Below are 20,645 nucleotides of genomic sequence, written 5' to 3' on the forward strand. Positions count from 1 at the left end.
AGGAGTCTTACTTCGCGGATGCTTATCACAATTGAGGGAAGAACACTTACAGTGTAACGAAAAGGAAGGTGGTACGTGCGTTAGCTGCATAGGGAATCGGTGCAACACTGTATCCTGGGCACGGTGTGCACACTGTGACGATGCTGGAACGGAAAGTTGTACCGTTAGGCAGCTCGTTAGCTTCTGTCCACGGTTTCGTGCCACGGATCGGTGTTATGAGATAGTCGAAAATGTGCAAGTACCTGTTTCGAAGGCGATTTCTAAAGGTTGTGAGTCAACGTTATTATATCGCGGTATATTGTGTAATGAAACAAATAACTGTAGAATCGCAGACAAAAACAGTATTAGTTGTGCAGGTTCATCTACTGAAGCTGCTTCTATCGAGTGTTTAGTCTGCTCGTCAGATGACGATCCTAATCAAAAATGTACAAAAGGTACTTTACCCGCTCAGGACTGTCCTCAGGAAGGAGATGTATGTTTTTCAAGAATCAATGGTAAGTTATCAAGTATTTCGAAACAGAATCGAAATGTCACTAAATAGTATGAACGTGTTCTTTAGGAAATATTTTAGAGAGAAACTGCCTCTCTACACTCCCTGCGGAAGAACAAGCCATCTGCACTGCAACTGAAGATCGTTCGTGCATCACGTGCAGTGAACCTGGTTGTAATACAGATCACTTACAGCAGTGTTTCCAGTGCAAAAAGTCAATCAATATAGAGTGCATTGATATAGTCATCAGTGGTACGCTGGAGTCTTCCTTTTGTCCACAGTTTCTACCCAATGCTCGTTGCTTTGGGCGCATTGTTGAGGATGAGTTTGAGCGTGGATGTAGCGCAGAATCTGAGGATGTTTGTGCGGGAAACAATCGCTGCCTTGCCTGTGCTGAAGATGGATGTAATGTAGAGTCGGAGACGCATTTGAACAATGTGGCTAAATGTTTCCGATGCACTTCCGTAGAAGGAAGTAATGAAGCATGTGATGAAGGTGCCCTCGAAGCGGAGGAGTGTGATCAGCTTCAGGATGATTGTTATACGCGTGTTCAAGGTAATGTTCATCGAATTGAATGTATGAATGGTTTGAAACGACACCTTCTTTTCCAGGTGGTACACTCGAACGAAACTGTTTATCAACTCTTCTAGAAGTAGAGCAGCAAAAGTGTCGCGATGAAGATGATACCACTTGTTACGCATGTGAAGAGCATGAATGTAATCATTTTCCCAGGCTTAGATGCTATCGGTGCTCTAGCTTGGAAGATCCTCGATGTAACAACCAGGCAGAGAGTGATCTTAGCTACGAATTTTGCGACACTTACAAACCAGACGATCACTGCTACGCTAGAATAGTAGACGATCATGTTGTGCGAGGCTGCCGAGTTGATTTACAAGACCATGTGGGCGACGTGTGTGCGGGAAATCCGTTCTGTTACGCTTGCTATAGAAGTGGCTGTAACGGTTTGGAGGAGGATACGCTGAAAAACATGGCCCGGTGTCTCACTTGCAGCACAGACCGTGATGGGGAAGAGTGTGGGAAAGCTGCAATGGAGGCAGAACTGTGTGAACAATTGGATGACGTTTGCTTCACGAGAGTAACGGGTAAGTGCTAGCAATTGATGAAGTAAGATAGTTTTTCGTGATATTATTTGAGGTTTGTATTTAACAGATAACAATCTTGAAAGAGGATGTCTTACGACCTTGGAAGTAGACGAACAGAATAAGTGTCGTGATGCGTCCAATGGAGCTTGTGTTACATGCCAAACACCTGCCTGCAACACTCGAAACTGGCTCAAGTGTTTGTCCTGTAAAAAGTCAGATAATGTACAATGCACAGATCCAGCACCATCTTCTATAGAAGAACTTGCATCATACTGTACTAAATTTGACGCACAATCAGCATGTTATGCTAGAATTACTGAGAATGATCTTGAAAGAGGTTGTTCTATGGACGTTATTAATCCAGAAGATGTTTGTAAGAGTACTCTGGCTTGTGAGATTTGTGCAACGGATAACTGCAACGCCCAACCAGAAGCATCACTGTTGAGCATTAGTTGCATACAATGTTCATCGAAGGATACAGACAACGATTGTAACGAAGATCTTCCTGGAGCCCTACAGTGTCCCGAAAAGAATGATCAATGTTTTTCCCGTGTAAATGGCAAGTACAAATGAATAATCGAAAGGCCCTTAGTGGAGTTCCGTTTGTGAATATTGTTCATTTTCAGATGGCATATTGACTAGAAACTGTCTGTCAACACTGCAAGACATTGAGCAGCAAAAGTGCACCAATCCATCAGAGCTCTCCTGTACAGTATGCGAACAGCCGGGATGTAATGGAAATCGCTGGACAAAGTGTCATCAGTGTGATAGCTCCACTTCCCAAACATGTGCAAACGAGCAGAGCGCTAATGATGCAAATTTTTGTAAGCTATATAATCGGGATGCAAAATGCTATACAAAGATTGGCACAAATCAGCAGCTCACCCGTGGATGCCTTTCGGATGTTGGTATTGAGGAGGAACTTTGCGATGGCGCCGAGGTTTGTGTTACATGCCAGGGAGATTCTTGTAATAAGGTACCGGAAGCTTCGTTGGTTCCTAATAAATGCCAACAGTGCACATCAGCCGACGAAGGATGTGTTTCGGGTACGGTAGAGAGTACACCGTGTCAACAACAGCAAGATCGGTGCTACACAACCATCAATGCTGGTAAGGTACACAAGCAATCCAATAACTTCGTAGTAATTTTCATGAAAGACAACTCATTCTTCAGATAAGCAACTTGAACGTGGATGTCTTTCGTCGTTAAGTGAGGAAATGCAAAGAATTTGCGAGAATGAAACAGATCCATCATGCATCATTTGTGCTGATGCTGTTTGTCACCAGTTACAGTGGCCTCAATGCTATCGTTGCCAAAGCGCAGATCAGGAGGACAACTGCAATCAAACCCCTGGACCTGCCCTGCTGGGTTTCTGTCCAACCTACCAAGAAAACATATTCTGCTATGCAGCGATCGAGGATGGAATATGTAAAGTCAATTATACCTCGGAAGAAAATGTCGAAACAGGTTTATATTATCATTATTATTTCAGTGGCACGGGACTGTACAGATACGCATGAAACCATCTGCGAGGATCTAAATCGCTGTGTGGTATGTCAAGATGAGGGATGTAATGATATTTCCCGCGATGTGCTCGATACCGTACAGACGTGTTTGCAGTGCCGTTCGGACGTCGAAGATTGTGATCATCCGCAACAACCTCCCTTCGAGTGCAGGGAACGTAATGATCAGTGCTTCACAATGGTAGATAGAGAATTCAATCTCCATCGTGGTTGTGTGTCCGATCTAGACCTGAACGATTGTTTGGATGGCGATCGTTGCATGATCTGTGTGGACAAAAACTGCAACGACGCTCCGTGGGCAAAGTGTTACCAGTGCAACAATGCTACAAGTGATGAGTGCTCGGGCAAACAAGTCAACAGCGAAGGAGTGAAGTATTGTCAACAGTATGAGGAGAATGGAGGATGTTATGCCAAGCTTGAACAGATGATATGTGAGTAAATGTGTCTAATCTTTGGCATCTTGTTACTTCATTATCACACATCTTTTCTCTCTTTTGTACGCTAGTTACACGAGGTTGTACCTCCGAGCTGGAAGACCTACCGTGTGATGATCCTCAGGCTTGCGTTCACTGCATCGGGGATGGATGCAACCATGACTCTTTGAAAGGCTACTTCAACCCTGCCGTTTGTTTGCAATGTCACTCGGACATGAACACGGGTTGTACAGATGGAACTGCTCCAGCGGTAGCCTGCGCCAATCCGGACGATCGCTGCTTCTTCCGTCGAGCTTCATCGAAAGCCATTCACCGGGGTTGTTTATCGGAGCTTGCCGCTACCGATCAGTGGCAGTGTCAGAGTGAAACCAGCACAGCGTGTCATACGTGTGAAGAGACGGGTTGCAACTCCGCAGAGTGGAGGCGTTGTTATAAGTGCAGGAATCTCGCCGACGGAGCATGTAGTGCGAAGCAAACTGAGCAGAACAGTACATTCCTGGAGTTCTGCATGAAGCAGGATGACAGTTGCTTCGAGGATAACAACGAAGGAGATAGTAAGTGTAATGGGTATCAGTGTGGGATGGAAGAGAAGATATACAAGTGTACAATTGCTATGTTTTAGTCTATAGAGGATGTGGCAAACACTTCTGTGCTTACCAGAAAATCTGCCTCGAGTGTACAACGGATGCTTGCAATGGACATTCACAAACTGAGCTGGAACCTAGCCAATGTTTGGTATGCGATTCGGATAATCCATTCTGTGCGAATGGTACAGCTCCTAGCTCATATTGCGAGTACCTGAATGAGCCTTGTTACTCAATGGTTCGCGAAAGTAAGTACTTGATTGAAGATATACAGGAATTGATACGATCATTAGCGACATCTTTAACTCCTTAACAGATGGCATTCTTGAGCGAGGATGTTTTTCTAATTTAACTGATTCGTACAAAAGTATGTGTATGGATATTGGTAATCGTTCCTGCATAGCGTGTAGCGGCAATTCGTGCAATCACGATTCCTGGCTACAGTGCGTACAGTGTCGATCGCTGGTGGTCGATCATTACTGCTCCAGAGAGATGAGTCCGCTAGAATCACACTTTTGTCCGCGGTTTGAGCCAAACGATCGATGCTATGCAAAAGACGTCCATGGGTTAGGTAAGATAAGTGTCGATGAGAGATCGTGTGTTGTATTATACAGTACAAGTTTTTTTTTTGCAAACTTTCTTACAGTCCTCCGAGGGTGTCAGTCAGACTACGACTCTATGGATGATCCATGCAAAGGCTCTGAGGAAAATGATTGCTATACCTGCAGCATAGATCATTGCAATCTAAAGTCTCTCAATGGTGTTGATAGAGTCCCAAAACAGGATGTGTTGGTTTTTGTAGTTATAACAATTGCCCAACATCTTTTAATTCTTCTAGATTAGCCAACGTGTATGATCGTTTATTTCTAGCATTTTATTATCAGTAGCTGGATCTAGTCAACTTTATACTCTTTTCATGTGCTTTGAACACCCTTCTCATATCATGTTTGTCATAATCTATACCTAGCTATCTATCAATAAATAGTTTAGGTGTCGTGGGAGCAAACAACTGTGTCACCGTATGTCATATTCTTTTGAATGAAATCTATACACATATATGGCTCAAGTACTTCGATCGCCCGTACGCGTGGATGTAAGCAGCTCTGCAAACAAAAGCACTAGCTGACGCTTATCAGATAGTGCACTTGACTTTGACGGCCGGTTTTCAATTGGCGTCAAAATATCATATGGATTACCACGATTGCCCTCTCGATGACGCAGGATAAGATGCAACTGTCCAGTATAACCCGGAAACAGTATCAAGTAATGTCAGTGGCATGAGAAGCGTCGTAAGAAGACGAGCTCAGAATGATAGTGCTCTTGGTTTTTTTACTCTTCGTCAAGCTTGTTACTTCTGCGGGTAAAACCATACCTTTTGTGTTAACCTATTTTATTAATTTGTTTCATTAAAAATGTAATTCAATGTTTGTATCCCTTACCAGATGATCGGTTTTTTTGCCACACGTGTGATTCTTCAACCTACAAGGAGTGTGTCTGGACGCCTTCCACCTCTCTCACGAAAGACTGTGAAGTGGGTGATCATGCTTGCGCAACTGTTATCCTACCCAACGGTCACACCTATCGCGGATGCTCACGGGACGAGCAATGTGTCGCCGCAGGGCAGAAGTGTGTTCTGTGTGACCGTTTCTCTGGCTGCAATGTCGATCGCTATCCATCTGATCGCCTACGGTGCAACATCTGTCAGTCAAGTCAATCAAACTCCTGCAAGCTGTTACCCTATCCGAGACAGTTTGAGAAACCCTGCATTCGGTTCGTAGCAGACGATCGTTGTATAAGTGTGTTCGATGGTTTCAATGTGTCCTATCGAGATTGTTTGTCAGCAGTGCGCGAGGAGGACTTGCAGAAGTGTACTGAATCCGGCACTTCTGTTGAGTGTGTGGGCTGTGATAGATGGAATTGCAATACCGTCACAGTTCGCCAAGATGATCGATGTTTACAGTGTACCTCCAACATGACACACTGCTCCAGTGGAGCAAGAACAGCAACGGTGTGTGGTAAGCCTTCCGAAGGAAGCTGTTACTCAAGAGTGAACGAGGATGGATATTTAATTCGTGGTTGCTTGTCAGACATTCTGGAGCTAGCGTTGAAGACAAGCTGCGAAAAAGGAGACGGCGATTGTGTTGCTTGCGCTGGTCCTGAATGTAATGCGCAGTTTCTTCCGAAGAACACGCTTAGTTGTGTACAGTGTGATTCCCGGAAGCAGCTCAACTGCGCTCAAGAGCAACGGGATGACCGCAGTGTGCAGTATTGCAGGCGGCATTAGTGATGGGCAAAACGGCTCCGAAGCCGGAGCCGGCTCCGACCGGCTCCAGACAATTTCGGAGCCGGCTCCGGAGCCGGCTCCGCTCCGACCGCTCCGGAGCCGGCTCCGCTCCGCCGGCTCCGGAACCAGCTCCGGCTCCGACGGCTCCGGAGCCGGCTCCGCACCAACGGCTCCGAAGACGCACCAACGGCTCCGAAGCCGGCTCCGCTCCGACGGCTTTAACACAATGGACCAAAAGAACTTTTTCAATGAAGTTTCAATCGAGGAAATCCGTAAATAGCGGAATAGGTCATGTTTAAAAGAATTTATAAAAAAAAACCATCGATTAGTTTTGAATATTGTTAAGAAAGACGAGACAAACGAATGCTACACAACGTCATGCATGTCAATACTGCAATCACATCGTGTGTTAGCTTCCACACGTGCGAGAATATATATATATTCGTTTTTTTTATTACGCTCCGCAGCCGTTGGAACAGAGCCGTGAGTGCAGAGCTGTTAGTCCGGAGCCGGCTACGGAACCGTTGGTGCGGAGCCGTTGGTGCGGAGCCGGCTCCGGGAAAAAATCGGAGCCGGCTCCGGAGCCGTTAGTCCGGAGCCGGCTCCGGAGCCGTTGGTGCGCTCCGAAACGCCCATCACTAGGCGGCATGTACAGGACGATCGTTGTTATGTACGAACCAACACCGATGGAAGTCTTCAGCGGGGCTGTCTGTCCGATTTAGCAAATCAAACGTTGTGTGATGCAAGCAAAGCTTCTGAGGCCTGTGAAACATGCAGTGGTAATGACTGTAACCGGTATGTGTATCCCACGAACAGACTATCGTGTTATCAATGTAGTAGTGGGAATTCTTTGAACTGCGATGCAGAACAGCAACTGGGAGAGTTGTTAAAGTGTCGATATCATACGGAGAAGAATGGATGTTATGCCCGAGTCTATCAAGATCAAGGTGAGATCGATACAGGGTACTATGTGTGAAGAAATAAGGACCATCTTTTTTTCAGTCGTTAGAGGATGTATTTCGGATCTGGGAAACGATACTACTCCTTGCAAAGGATGGAATAGCTCAGAGTGTCACACCTGCTACGAAGATGGCTGCAACAACCGGTCAAAGCTCGCTCTGCGTAACTCTGGCGAAAGTCTGAAGACAAAGAGGTGCATATTCCTTTGGTTTGTAGCACTCCATTTATTGATAGTCTTCGGATAGGTATCAAAATACAACATTTGGGGTGTTTTGTTTGGAATAGTTGTGTGTTTTCAGTTTATTAATATCCTAATAAAATACTTAGTTGCGTGCCAACGGGAGTCAAACTACGCACACGCTTTCCGCTTTCTGTTGTATAGATCCAGAAGTTTAGCTCACGTAGCAACTACCCATTACTTTTGTTATACCCTTTTCGTCCCTAAATTACCCTCCCTGGTGAGAATGAAATAGTCTCCAGACTTTTAAGACCAGTTTTGCAAAATGCAAACCTAAGCTAATAAACACTTCCAAAAAGTCCCACTCTCAAAACGGCACCTGATAGAAGGGAGGAGTTCGTTCCACGGTCTCCTAACCTGTTAGGTAGTTATATGTGGTTTGAAACGGTTTCTACATCTGAGCTTCTTTTAATACCTTTTAGTGTTGCTGTAGCGCCCCTTTCCCACCTGTGTTTATCATCCCTTTGGGTCAATTCCGTATAGCTTACTGTTCTAAGCGTTCGACATTCTAGCGCGTCTTACAGAACCTAAGATAAAATAGCCACAAACACACAATGCACACGCTGTATGTCTCTCCGTATATGTGTGTGTGTTGTGGTTTGAAGGAATACTCTAACTGGATTACGGTACGGTACGCGATATAGAGATATGGTATCGTTGGGTTAAAAACAAGCAACAAAACATATGTCAATTCAATATTCACTAGGCGTAAGATAAATGTACAAAAGCTGCCTACCACCGCGCCGACGATAACACATGAGATTCCCATCCCCTACGGACGCCCGGTAGAGCTCGGCACCGAGGAGCCACTGCCCGTCGTGTCCTTCTTCGGTCGCAGGATAAAGTTAAGATTGTACGCCGTGTTGACCGCGTAGTACACGTTGGCATTGTTCGGCAGCAGTAGCTCCTTGTCGGGCAGTACCTGCGCCAGCGTGTACCGATCCGGATCACCCTCCAGGCCGAGCTTGAGCATTGCGTTTCGGATGACTTGTGGCGTTCGCTCGTTGTTCGCCAGCATGATGCTCTTGTACAGCACAATCCCATCCAGCTCGACCTGCTCCGTCTCGTACGTCACCTTGATGATGTAGAAATCGGGCGAGCTGCTCTTGAGCGGTGAGTTCTGCACCAGCTGCCCATTGATGATGGGTGCCTCGCTTAGATCGCGACCGCCGTTGGCACCACGGCTCGCCACAGTCCCGTTGCCTTGGGATCGGTTCGACTGGGGTGTTCGCACACTGCCGACACCATTATGGTTCGACCGTTGGCTGCCCGAGGTGGTGGAGTCCATCGACAGGGAAGACACACTGCTGGCCGCAGACAAGATCGACGCGTTCGGTGGCGTAGCGTCCCGATCCAGGGAGTTGTTGCGTGAACTGTAGCTGTGTGGTGAGAATCAAAGCAAGATGTTATATTAAGATCCTTTGGAAATTCATTCTTCAATGCTCAAAACCCATCCTTACCTCGCATTAGATGTGCTGTTAATATCACAGTAAAACTGAGAGCCTGCCCCGCTGCTCGAGTTCGACGCGATTGAGTCACTCTTCTTGTGCCCTGGCGTACCGCCTCCCCCTCCGCCGATACCACCGCCCGGATGCTGGGCTGGAGGTGCTGGCGGTCGCTTCGTCATCTCTGGCGCCGGCTCCAGCGAGCAGCTGAGTGTATGTGCCTCCCGCTCGTCCAGCACAAGCAACGACGCAAACCATCGGTCGAACAGAGGATCATCAGGAAGATGGTACGTGTTTGCCGCACCCTGCAGCAGCTTGATCTGGGCCAGCACCTCAAACTCCTTGCGCCGCTTGTCGAAGTTTATCAGCCCGTCCTGCAGCGTGTCCGGAATGGCCGCATGGATCATGGTCAGATCGGTCAGGAACGTGCCGAGGTACGGTATCGTGCCATGGCTGATGAGTGTGTTCTGCTTCTGGAACACCTTCTGCAGATGCCGATCGTTCTCGCCGACGGTGTCCGCGAACTTGGCCGTGCCTTCGCGCATCAACACCTCTCGCTGGGCCCACGCATTGTTGTCTTCGGAGAATATTCGTGCCAGCTCGTTGTACAGCTCCAACTAAACATTAGAAATAAAAGCCAAGTTAAGAAACAACCGTCAATCTGCTTCCCCTGTGCCCATAGACGTACCTTATCCCTCGGCAGCACGGCCCACGTCTTCGACAATCGGTACACCGCGTTTGACTGCAGCCCCGAAATGATCGCTTTGAGCGAGGAAAAGTTCTTCAACAGTCGCAGCTCCTGCGCAATGTCAATCCAGGTCGAGATGAGCAGGGCCCGCTCCTGGGGCTTTAGTCGCGGCTCGATCAGTATGCTCGAGATGACGCGAAACGAGACGGCATTGAACTGCGTCACCGTGGCCAGCACCGAGCTGCACTCGTGCTTGTCCCGGTTCGACCAGATCGCGCCGAGACACTGGTGCGGGATGAGCCGCTTGAACAGCTCCATGTCCATGCGGGTCAGCTGCTCGGCAAAGTGCTTCACCGGAATGTTGGGAAAGCGGTACGAGTTGAGCAGGTGGGACGGTGGACCGCGGAATGCAGGCGTCAGGCAGAGGCCACCGAACTGGTCGGCGAAATCGTGATAATCGTTGGACCATGGCAGCGGTGGTGGTATTCTACTGTACTTATCTAACCTATGCGTAAACCTTCGGAAAAAAAGTTGCAAGCACAAGGACAACATCGGTTAGTAAAAAAGTACCAACGGAGAGTCCTCTTTGAGTTATTTACCTATTTAAAGCTTTCATATGTATTTCCGATTTTGGCAAACGCTTTGAGGTGAATGCTAGCAATCGTTGCAGATTATCTGTGTCCCAATCCTCGGGGAACCCATCGAGCCACACGTGAAGAACAGAGACTATAGGGAGAGAGAGAGCGCATTATAACAATCGAGATATCACAGACCTAACAAAACACCTTACCTAGAGTTTTCTTGTGCTGGTCCGACAGCGATTCGGGCTGCAGGAGGGCCGGCTCGGCGTGCAGCTTCTCGTACCGGTCGAGCAGCAGCTCGAGCACCTTCTCCGGCTGCGCGAAGGTGCGGAAGGTGTTCAGGAACACGTTCACGAACGTGCTCTCGAGCTCGCCGTCGTCGGTCGCGAGGGCATCGACCAGCCGGGACAGGGTAGCCGCCTTGACGAACCGCACGCGCACCGTCTCCCATTCCAGGTGCGATATTTCGTCATCCGAGTCTTGCTGTGTAAATGCAATGGAAATGGGATTAAAGGTAATGGGCGTATAAGAAATTGAGTATTATTAGTTAAGCCATAATGGCGTGAGAAATTGTCACAATGAGAATGTTATTGTGATATTAAAACACAGCAAGATGTGAGCTTTCGCATTAAAAGTACGGGGATTGCATACATGTAGGCGCAAAACAACTTACAACAATAAGACATTACTCCCCTGCTGCCGGATGAAACGCCTGCAGGTATGCAATATTTAAATCAACATTTCGATTACATCAACGTAGTTCGATTATCACCCAACATACAAATAATAAATAGATACTTTTCAACAAATCGAATAGTTTCTTGCAGGGAATGATATTTTCTTCTTTACGCAGATAATAAAAACAAAGGCAATTATTTTGCACTTGACATTTCTTGTTGTGAAAACAGTTTCTGTTGGCTTCAACAACTATAAAAATAGCAAAACTTCATATCTTTCATTTTGAGTAAAGTCAAAATCTGTATAACTAGGAAGCAGAATGTATAGAGATGAGAGTTTTTAGAATATATTTACAGCGATTTCATACCTTCAGGCGCTTAAGTGCCTAAATGCATGCCTAATGGTGTTTTATGTATTTAATGCGATTTTTAAAATGTATCTTTATTATAAAAAATGTTTCAAATAATTCTTACAAACACCAAAAATGTTTGAAAACATTTTTAATTTCAAAAATATTTAAAAGAATAAGCTCCTAGTCCATACCTTAGCCAATCAGAGGTAAATGTTTGTTTCTGCTGTTATATGTTTGGCACATCCTTTGTCACAATTTAAGCCAATTGCAATTATTTCTAACAACTTGGATTGTGTTTTAACATCACTCGTTTGCAAAATGAATAAAAAATTATTGAATTATCCCCTATTAAATTTCCCACTTCATAGCTTTTAGCAAGCTGTTTCGTTCGTCAATGTCCCACGAGACTTTCTGGAAAATGGTACAAAGAAGCAAACCGTCGTTCGAGCATGACCAGCACAATAAACCATGTTTTGCGGCGTCACCAGAAAAAAAACACACACACACTTAGGAAACCCGTCTGACTCATCCAACTCAACCCAATCGTACCCCGAACGGTGATAAATATTTTAAAGTCGTTTTATTGATTTTTGCTTTGACGAACGACGAACCATAAATGTTCTCTTGGTCACAGCTTAAAAGCAGCCTCTACCTAACCTCAATACAGGAGCAGGTGAGCACTGAGTAGTACGGCTACAATCATTTCAATTCTCCCACCCCATAACTGCACACTACAATCGTACTTAAATCAATTTTGTATGCAAATATTGTAGACTTGCAATCGATTTTCCGTTGTCGTCTGGGTTGTGGATCGTTTCCGTTGCCTTTTTTTTAGCCTTTGCGTGCTATTCTCAAATCATTTCTATTGCTCCACTAATCTTTGCTGGACTGGAATCGTTTCCCCGCAAATGCAATTGCACTGACCGTACTGACCTGAGTGGGTCGCGTGGGCTGTAGCCGACACCGCCCTTCTCTATCCGCTTCACATTTGGTCCCATTTTCCACGTCGTACAAAACGATGTGTCACCCGCAGGGCCCGTTTAAGGGCACCGCTTTTCATTCATTAATGTCCCACAGGGTACGGTACAACAGCAACAACAACAGCAAAACAGATGCAAGTTGCTTGTGAACCATTACATCCCATTAGGTAACACAATGTTCCGTTTCGATGTATCGGCCCCTAGGGGCGCCGGTAGTGTCCGAGTTGCACTTTTTTTTTGTTGTATTGCCAAAGGGATGGAACGCGCTTATGTAATCGAGGTTTCGGGTTAATGGGAGGGTTCCCACGTTCTCGATAAGTGCAACAAGCACACACACAACAAACACAATGGTCAGTTTACCCTATTCGCTAGGTGTTAGGTGTCACTTTGAGGGAGGCCGCCCGGGAACTAATTCGATCGGTGTTTATATCTTAATTGCTGATCGGTGCGGTACGAAAGTCCTTGAGAGTTGTTTGCCAATAAAGAATGCATTGGAATGGCAATTTGCTAAACGGGTTGAAAATGGATTTAATTGTTTTTAATTTTCGTTCTATTAATTTGCAATCTTTTATATAACTTGCATACAAAATTTGTTTTTCATACAGATTACACAAAAGTCACAGCAAAAAAACGCAAAATTTTCTTCCTCCCAACACACTAAACTTTAAAATGATTTACAGCAAACAGTGAACTCGGCTCACCCTTGCTTGCTCACATTGAATTAGCAAAGCAATTTAAATTAACGCCCAAGAGCCGGGCAGAAGCGCCAACGCAAAACATCATTAGCATCCATTAGGGACGTCATCCGCATCCCGAGGGTCCGTGAGGGTCAAAACGCAATTTTCGCTGAGTGGTATCCGATGCTCTGCTCGCCGTCAATCACCATCGGCAGACGAGATTGGCTTGGTTTGCAATTTTTGGAATGCACTTTTCTATGGCAAACGTTCAATAGATGGTTGTGGTTTTTTACTTCTTGTTCTTTCGCCTTTATTATGTCTCGATTGGAGGTGTGCCTCTGCTGTTGCAGCAGCAGCTAATGCAAAAATGGTTGAGATCGATGCAGAGCAAAAGCAGATACACTGCTATGCAGTGCAGAGATGGCACAAACAGGGATGTGCTTCTGGCAAGATAAAGCACAACAACCTCATTTTGGTGTTTTTGGCAAGCACAGAGCCAACCGTCTCGTTTGAGTCAAGGGAAATTCCAAAATGAAGAAAATGGGATGAAAAAGCATCACACAACAAAAAACACACACACAAACACTTTATGTCTGGTTGGTTGATTAGCACTCCCGTCCCCCTCAAGACCCTTCATCCCTTTCGATCAATTTCCAACAAAAGTTTGGAGTTTTTCTCCCAGAAAAAAAGAAGTATCTAGAACGGCATCTACTTACGCTGCTGGCACTGGGTGTTGGCCGATGGTACCGGACCTTCTTAAGGTAAACCGTGTAGATGGCGTTCTCCTCGCGTTCTTCGCCCCACAACCGCCAGGTGGGCTGCTGGAAAGAAATGGTTTTGGTTTTGGGAAGAGAAGCAGAAAGAAAAACAGTTTCCATTAAATCGGGGAGTCAGTTTTGTTGAAAACGATGGGAATGATATTTTGAAGAGCTGGATAATTGGAATTAAATGGTTAAGAACCTACACCGCGTAGCATTTTTTGTGTATTAGATGAAGATGTTTTTTACCCATTCATTCCACCTTAGAAGATGAATCATCACCCTTTTGATGTAATTAAAGACACCAAGTTCAAGATCACAACCTTTTTTTTTTTTGCTCAATTAGAAGCATCTTTGCCATTGGCTGAGACAACGCTTTATACGTTAGCACGGACCAGCTCGCCGAGAGCTGTTAATTGGGATCTTTAAACAATGGTCTACGTGTCCGACAAGAGCACAGCGTGGTTCGCCTCTCGAACAGAGGGAAATACACAGTTCGCAGCCACATTAGACTCTTTTTTTTCTTTTTTGAATCACAATCCGTCACAGTACGTGGGCACACAAACGCTCATTTTGAATGAGGATGTCGCTGTCGCACCGTCCGCACTGATCCGTCCTCTCTGACAAGAAAATGAGCTAGAACTAGTTGTGAATTTTTATTGCCCTTAAAATAAAACCCTCCCTTCAATAGGAAAAATAAAACACGAACAATGAATAGATGCGCGCTAACGAAAAGAAAGGAAAAGCATTTCGGAGCTTTGAGAAAAAAACGGCTTTAGCTGACACAACTCGCCATCCGGAATCTACGCAGCTTGGGAGCACGCATTGTGCGCTGTACTGCGCGATGATGATTGCCGCAGCACCAGGCGGGCTCATGAATATGCGCCCGCGCGCGGTTTTAAAACTCACAACCGGCGACACCTTCTACCACGGAGGGGAGCCGCCATCTAGCAAGTCACACGCGTGTGTTTCTTCGTTTCACGCAAAAGCGATTTGCGTACGCCCGGGCTACCTTCTTCAGGCACATTGATTGTTTCACAGAAAGGGGCACTTCTCGGCGGATGTTGTGCTCGGCGAACCGTGACGCTCGGGTTGAGGGACGGGAGTCCAACCTTCGTAAACGTGTAATTTCTTCCAAAAGCAAGCAGGTCGCTCGAACCATTGCCAACGAAACGTCCACCCGAACAGGGGAAAATGGAGGACGAACGCGAAGGGACAGAGGCATACAATTCGTGCTGGAAGAATGAAAACCGTCTTTTCTAGCGACGGTTCATTGTGTGTGCAATGTTAGGGAGAATTAGCATCAGAAGAGGAGAAGTACAGGTTCCACCGCTGGGTCCTAACAAACGAGAAGGGAGCTAGTTTTTTTAGAGAGAGATCTTTTTATGCCAAAAACGAAAGAAAGGTCAAAGGTTACGGGGATAAGTTCTTGAAAGGATGTGAGGATTTAAGTGAGGACCATATTCTAAAGAAGTAATGGTCCGTAGAGGATGATGTACTTTCCATTTTTCCAAGGCCCTTAACAATCGACGGCGGTAAAAATGAATACTTGTGAGTCAGAATCACCATGAGAATGTAAACAAAGAGCTTCTGACAATCAACCACAAGTTGAAACAGTCACTAATCCATCACTTATTGGTGCTAAACCTTACCGAGGAACTTACTCATCATAAACGATTATTTATTGACATTGCATTTTCTCTTTGTATATATGACACGAGCCACCGAACGATCTACAATTACATCGATCAGGCTACGTTTATGCAATATATTGCACACATTACATCACATACCATACCAGTAGAATGACACTTCAACGCACACAAAGCCACAAAGTACAACCGAATGCATTGAAAGGTGCTTTAACCCCATCGGCTATATCGTGCCTATGCTATTATACAATTCGCACCAACGTATCGTACTACCACGTCTGTCTGGTTTGTCTGACTGCTTGGATCAAGCAAACAAAAACTCGACATCAACTGCGCCCGATAAGCGCGTTCTGTGCGGCAAGCTACAAAGTCTTTGCGCGTTAAGCAATCGTAGAAGAGTGGAATGCTAGTCGGAGCACCCTTTATTGCGATAGGCGACCCGTCCCAAACGCGGTGAGCCACGGAGTTCCATTTGTTGTCACTAACTCACAAACACACACGCTAAATGTCCGGGGCAAAGGTTCTGCTTCCTGATGCTGGTGCCTGCGAGACTTCCAGTGTTGGATGATGGCGAGATAAAGCCGTTCCTAAACGGTTTGACCAGCCAGCTGGGTGTGAAGCTGCGGTTTATTTTTGGATTCAACCCCAAAAATGTTTGTTTTGTTTTTCAGTGTTGCGCGATAAGGGAAGTTCTTTGTTCTGAGGTGCCTTTTTTACGACCTAAGACGATGTTGATTTATTGTGTTATGAGTTGTTTTATAGAGTTTAGCGTTTTATTTGTGGAACGATTATATTGGGAGTTTACGATCTGCACTTGAGACGGTCCGGTGGTTCATTCGGTAATAGAGCAGGCTTATACAATGCCGGATGAGATCGATTCTCGTCAGACCTGCCTCAAGGGCCATAAGCAACCGCCATAAGGCTACTGTGTAGGAGTCTCCCAATTTATAAAAAGATGGATTTCTCACCTTTCCCCAATGGCTCTAGATATGAACACTACGTACAAGAGAATATTGCTTTGAAGATCTCTCTTCCAGAATATGCTCAGATTCTTAACCTCTATTAATAAAAGTTGCGCACTCGGAGGATGATAGCCCTCTATTACGTCTTGACCAACTCATCCAGTTAATAGAATTAAGCCTTATCAACTCCACCATCTCTTTCTCTCTCTGCATGCAATGAAACACTTCCCACATTGACCCCGCCAGCAGCTTGCCATCTGTATTACCTTGACATACCACTTGGTGGTGCGCTGACTCTGACCCTGCTGCTCCTTGCTGGCGGCGTATTTCCGCCCCATCAGTTTGCTGATCGTTCCCTTGCACGGACAGAAGCACCGCAGCGTCCCACCGCCACCCAGCCCAACCGGCCGTCCTTCGTCCTTCCCGCCCGCCGTACCATCCTTGCACGTGCGCTGCGGATCAACGGCCGGCACTGGCTGATGACCACCTGTAGTTGCTGCCTGTGCTGGTGCTGCACCAGCTGCTCCTCCTCCTCCCCCTCCTGTCGGTGAACTTCCATCGGAGTTGTTGCTGCTGTTGTTACTATTGTTGCGAATCTGCTGCGTACATTTGTGGGCCAGCAGTTTCGTCTTTTCCGTAATGCTCTGGAGCGTTTCGTTACTTGGGCAAAACATTGGCGCACGACATACCCTCTCACGGAAGCAGGCGCAAAAGCGATACGATCACTTAACCCCTCGCAGCCAAAACACACACACACACAAAACCCACACACGCGCGTGGACGCACTTTTAACACACTTTTTTGATTGGACTGTTCCTGGCGCCGAGCGCCCTGCGATCACTTCGATTAAAAGTGTTTAAACTGTCGGGCAAATAAGCGGGTGGGTAGCTGCTGCTGCTGCTGCTGCTGCTGTTGCTAGAAAGAATATGGTTCAGAACCGTTGATCAGCTAAATTGATCACGAGAGCGAAGACGTTGGGGCTTTTATTAAGCCATGTGTGCCAGAAATAGTTTCCTAAAACTCATTGTGGGCAATTGATTTAATTTCACCCAATTCGGGAGAGTTAAGAGTGATGAAATGTTCGAGCAGTTCTTAATTCACCATTCTCAACCCACTGAGCAAGCACTCAGACACTTGCCATTGTGAACAATGGACGTCACATACCTCGAACAATCGCGTCAGAAACTAAACTCGTGCTTAGAAATAGGCACGAACCAAACCCACTACGCTGCTTCCTCACGGATCAATCGATAGAATATTCTCCGGAAGCACACACACACACACGTGTGTGTGTGTGCCACTGCCGTCACCGGCCTCTCAATCACAATGTGCTCGTTTGTGTAGCCGTAAACCACGTAAACCGAGAACTGCACAGCAACAACAACATGAAACTCAACGCGTCACATCACTTGCAGGCGTGTAACTCTGCTGGTGCTCATATGTGGTGCTAATAGGTGCGGACTGTTAGCTCATGCTCGTGCCCAAACTGTCCCCAAATGACGATGACTCAGTACGACCATCAAATTGTACCACCATTGCCCAACACGGCGAAACGGAGCTGCGGGATAATATTGCCTTAAGAGCCACAAATTAACATTTATCGATCGATGGGAGGGCGACAATTGAGAAATTCTTATGAGTACTAGCACGCGACACTTTCTCCGTCGGGTTTTATGATGGAGTGTAACGAAATGGGCCCATCCAGCGCTCTGGAACTTCTCAGCTCTCTGGCTGGTGTCGATGATGGCTTTCATAAATATTTAAATTTAATCCGGAAATAGATCGTCCCAACAGATTTCAACGCTAAATAGACCTCATTATGGGATGCTGGACTGGTGTTTGTTTACCGTTACCCTTATGCTTGCGCCCCTGACGAACACGAAACACCCATCCAGTCATGGTTGAGGAAGTACAGATTTGGTACAAATTGTTTCAAAGATTTTAACTGCTACGGTTTCTATTTGCAAAAGTGGACCTGAAGTAAAATATTAGAACTGGTCTTGCCGATGGTTCGGTACATTTAACCTCACTTCATCAAAGTGAGGTTGCACTGTATTTATATTCAAAACACAAATAAATCGACCAACACCTCCGGACTGGATTGTTTGTTTACGGAGTAAACACAAATAGGAAGAAGTTAGGAAGGGTTTGGCTTTCTCCCGAAGTGTTTAGCCGCTTTGATCTGTAGTACCGTTTCATGGCAAAGGTTTTGCAAAACGACAATATGTAAAATTTTCAACCTAATTCTCCTCTGACAAACGTTTCAATACTTCAATGCTTTAATATTAAATGCACTTGTGTGTTCCTGTATCATAATCACACACTAACACACTTTACTGCACGAACCTTTCGAGCCAGATGTTATCTCTTTCCCTACAGAAAAGGGCACAGGTTCACCAACAACACCTAAAAACAGTCGTTTGCCAAGCAAACGAACCGTCCCTCCCGGAGTCAAACATCACCGTACAGCGCGTCCTAGATTCGTAATTAAATTTTTCAATATCCGCCACGGCATGGTTGTAACAGACAGAATGGCAAGTCCTCTTCTCACTACCATCGTCCCCTCCCCACCCCCTCCCTTCATAACACCTAGCTGCATCAATATGGCGTTTCTGTTTATCTCACACTGAACACTGTTTACCGAAACGCATCGAGCACCGGCTTCTAACGGGCAGAGAAAAACACATCCTTTCCCGTCGAACGGCAGCAACACGACTGACAACGACGGAACCAACCGGCACAGCAACACTGTTGCCGAGGTCTGCATACAGGCACAGACTTAGCTGGGAGTCGTTCAACCGTACGTCTGGTGCAAGGGCGATCCTTTGCAGGCAGCCGATGCATGTCAGGCAGGACCCACCGAGTGCACGGTGTGGAGTGGTCATTGTCGGAACGACGACAACAAGATCCACCACCTCCTCGGTACTGCTTTCTTTGTTAGAAAAAGGAAGGGAGTTGGGAGGGCGATATGGTAGTGGTGCAGTAAACCGACGTGCTGCAATAACATGGCGTTATGCTGCACAGCCCGTCCACTGTACTGTGCCCAGACAGAGAAGATTTATGGTGTGCGGAAGTGAAGTTTGCCAAAACGGACCCCGTACTGTAAAAGCGGGGACTTGTACTGCCAGAGGGAATGGGTCTGGGCGGTCTGAGTTACCAAAGCAAATACCACCACTTGGCAGTTGGCAGTGCGTATGTTTATTTAATGGTTTAGAGTTTTTTGTTGTGGATGTTCTTGTTGTGTTTTGGCAAGTAAACGCTGGAGTTTGCCAATGGATGACATCTGCCGACATAATAATTCCTTCTGCTTATCTGCGGGTGCAGGGGTGATGTCTACTATGTCTGCCAGGCGAAGGTACATACATAATGTTGTTCGAAATAGAAAATTTATAGAAATTTTGCTTTTGGCGATATCGTGGGGCCATTAAAGAGCAGGGTTTCTTGCCTTATGAGAATCATTTGGAAGTTATTCTCAGTGGAACATGAAAGATTTGCGCCATATCTAAAAAATCAAAACTAAAAATTTACCAATTCCAATACCAGGGCTGCAACTTGTAGTCATGAAAGTACTTTAAAACGTACTTATGTTTTTTCACAAATGTGCATAACAAATAGAAAGAAAAACTTTACATAATACAGCATATTTCAATTGAAATATGCATTATATTGTCACCAAAAATCTTTTTCAATATTGAGCTTGAGCAGTTTGTTAAAAAAAGGTAAATTTTTAGTGCAGTATAGTGAGGTAAACAAGTAAATTATCGAGAATTGGGGCTTGTTTTTATTATAAAAATAATTGAAAACCATGATTACTTGTATACGTATGGATGTCATTAAAAAATAAAATTTTATAGGTATAAAGTTTCTTATATACTTGTATTTTAGATGTAAACGTTTATTTTTCACATAGCTTAATATGGATTTTTATCATTTTATGATAAAGATATGAAGATAACATACATTTATTTTTGAAAATAATGCCAATGGACAACAACATTGACACTATCTTCATGCAAATTGTCCTGTTTTGCAGATGTCAAGAATTTGGCGACTGTAAAAACATATATTTTTTATGTGTATGTAGCTTGGTAATCATTTAAAGCATCAATGACATATTAATTCAATAATTAAAACTTTTCTGAGCAATTCAAATTATTACTTTTTCACATTTTTATAAAATTATGGTTTTTAATGCAGGGGCGCTTTTTAAACATGACCTTTAAAACAAAAAGTCACAGCTACTTCCTATTACGACA

At 45.4% G+C, this 20,645-nt stretch overlaps 3 protein-coding genes across 11 annotated transcripts in view; 2 read left to right on the top strand and 1 right to left on the bottom strand.

The window, feature by feature from the left end:
* Positions 1-376: 376 nt before the first annotated feature.
* LOC121598928 (proprotein convertase subtilisin/kexin type 5-like) lies at positions 377-5,067 on the top strand (the record flags this gene model as incomplete). Its single annotated transcript, XM_041926302.1, has 11 exons — positions 377-494; positions 560-1,045; positions 1,102-1,593; positions 1,661-2,152; positions 2,220-2,702; positions 2,767-3,021; positions 3,086-3,547; positions 3,622-4,104; positions 4,173-4,382; positions 4,451-4,705; positions 4,781-5,067. Coding segments are annotated over 11 exons (3,933 nt in total), but the record flags the coding sequence as incomplete, so codon positions are not given.
* A 316-nt stretch (positions 5,068-5,383) lies between these two features.
* LOC121598669 lies at positions 5,384-7,623 on the top strand. Its single transcript, XM_041925840.1, has 4 exons — positions 5,384-5,494; positions 5,577-6,408; positions 7,061-7,365; positions 7,421-7,623. The coding sequence occupies exons 1-4, from the start codon at positions 5,443-5,445 to the stop codon at positions 7,621-7,623; spliced, it is 1,392 nt and encodes a 463-aa protein (XP_041781774.1). The 5' UTR covers positions 5,384-5,442.
* A 58-nt stretch (positions 7,624-7,681) lies between these two features.
* Positions 7,682-20,645, bottom strand: part of LOC121598668 (ral guanine nucleotide dissociation stimulator-like 1) — a 35,748-nt gene continuing 22,784 nt past the window's right edge. For 3 of the 9 annotated variants that reach the window (XM_041925837.1, XM_041925838.1, XM_041925836.1), the window contains exons 3-8: positions 13,734-13,835; positions 10,540-10,813; positions 10,349-10,475; positions 9,750-10,266; positions 9,077-9,678; positions 7,684-8,995 (exon numbers count right to left, since the gene is read on the bottom strand). In XM_041925837.1, the coding sequence (XP_041781771.1) occupies positions 8,389-8,995; positions 9,077-9,678; positions 9,750-10,266; positions 10,349-10,475; positions 10,540-10,813; positions 13,734-13,835 (2,229 nt within the window). In that variant the 3' untranslated portion in view covers positions 7,684-8,388. Of the gene's footprint in view, positions 8,996-9,076; positions 9,679-9,749; positions 10,267-10,348; positions 10,476-10,539; positions 10,814-13,733; positions 13,839-14,024; positions 14,070-16,655; positions 17,305-19,030; positions 19,881-20,645 lie in introns of those variants that run through there. The other 6 variants (XM_041925835.1, XM_041925831.1, XM_041925834.1 and 3 more) reach the window with 6 other exon arrangements.

This window comes from Anopheles merus, chromosome 3L, assembly GCF_017562075.2.
Source record: "Anopheles merus strain MAF chromosome 3L, AmerM5.1, whole genome shotgun sequence".
In the NCBI taxonomy this organism is placed as follows: domain Eukaryota; kingdom Metazoa; phylum Arthropoda; class Insecta; order Diptera; family Culicidae; genus Anopheles; species Anopheles merus.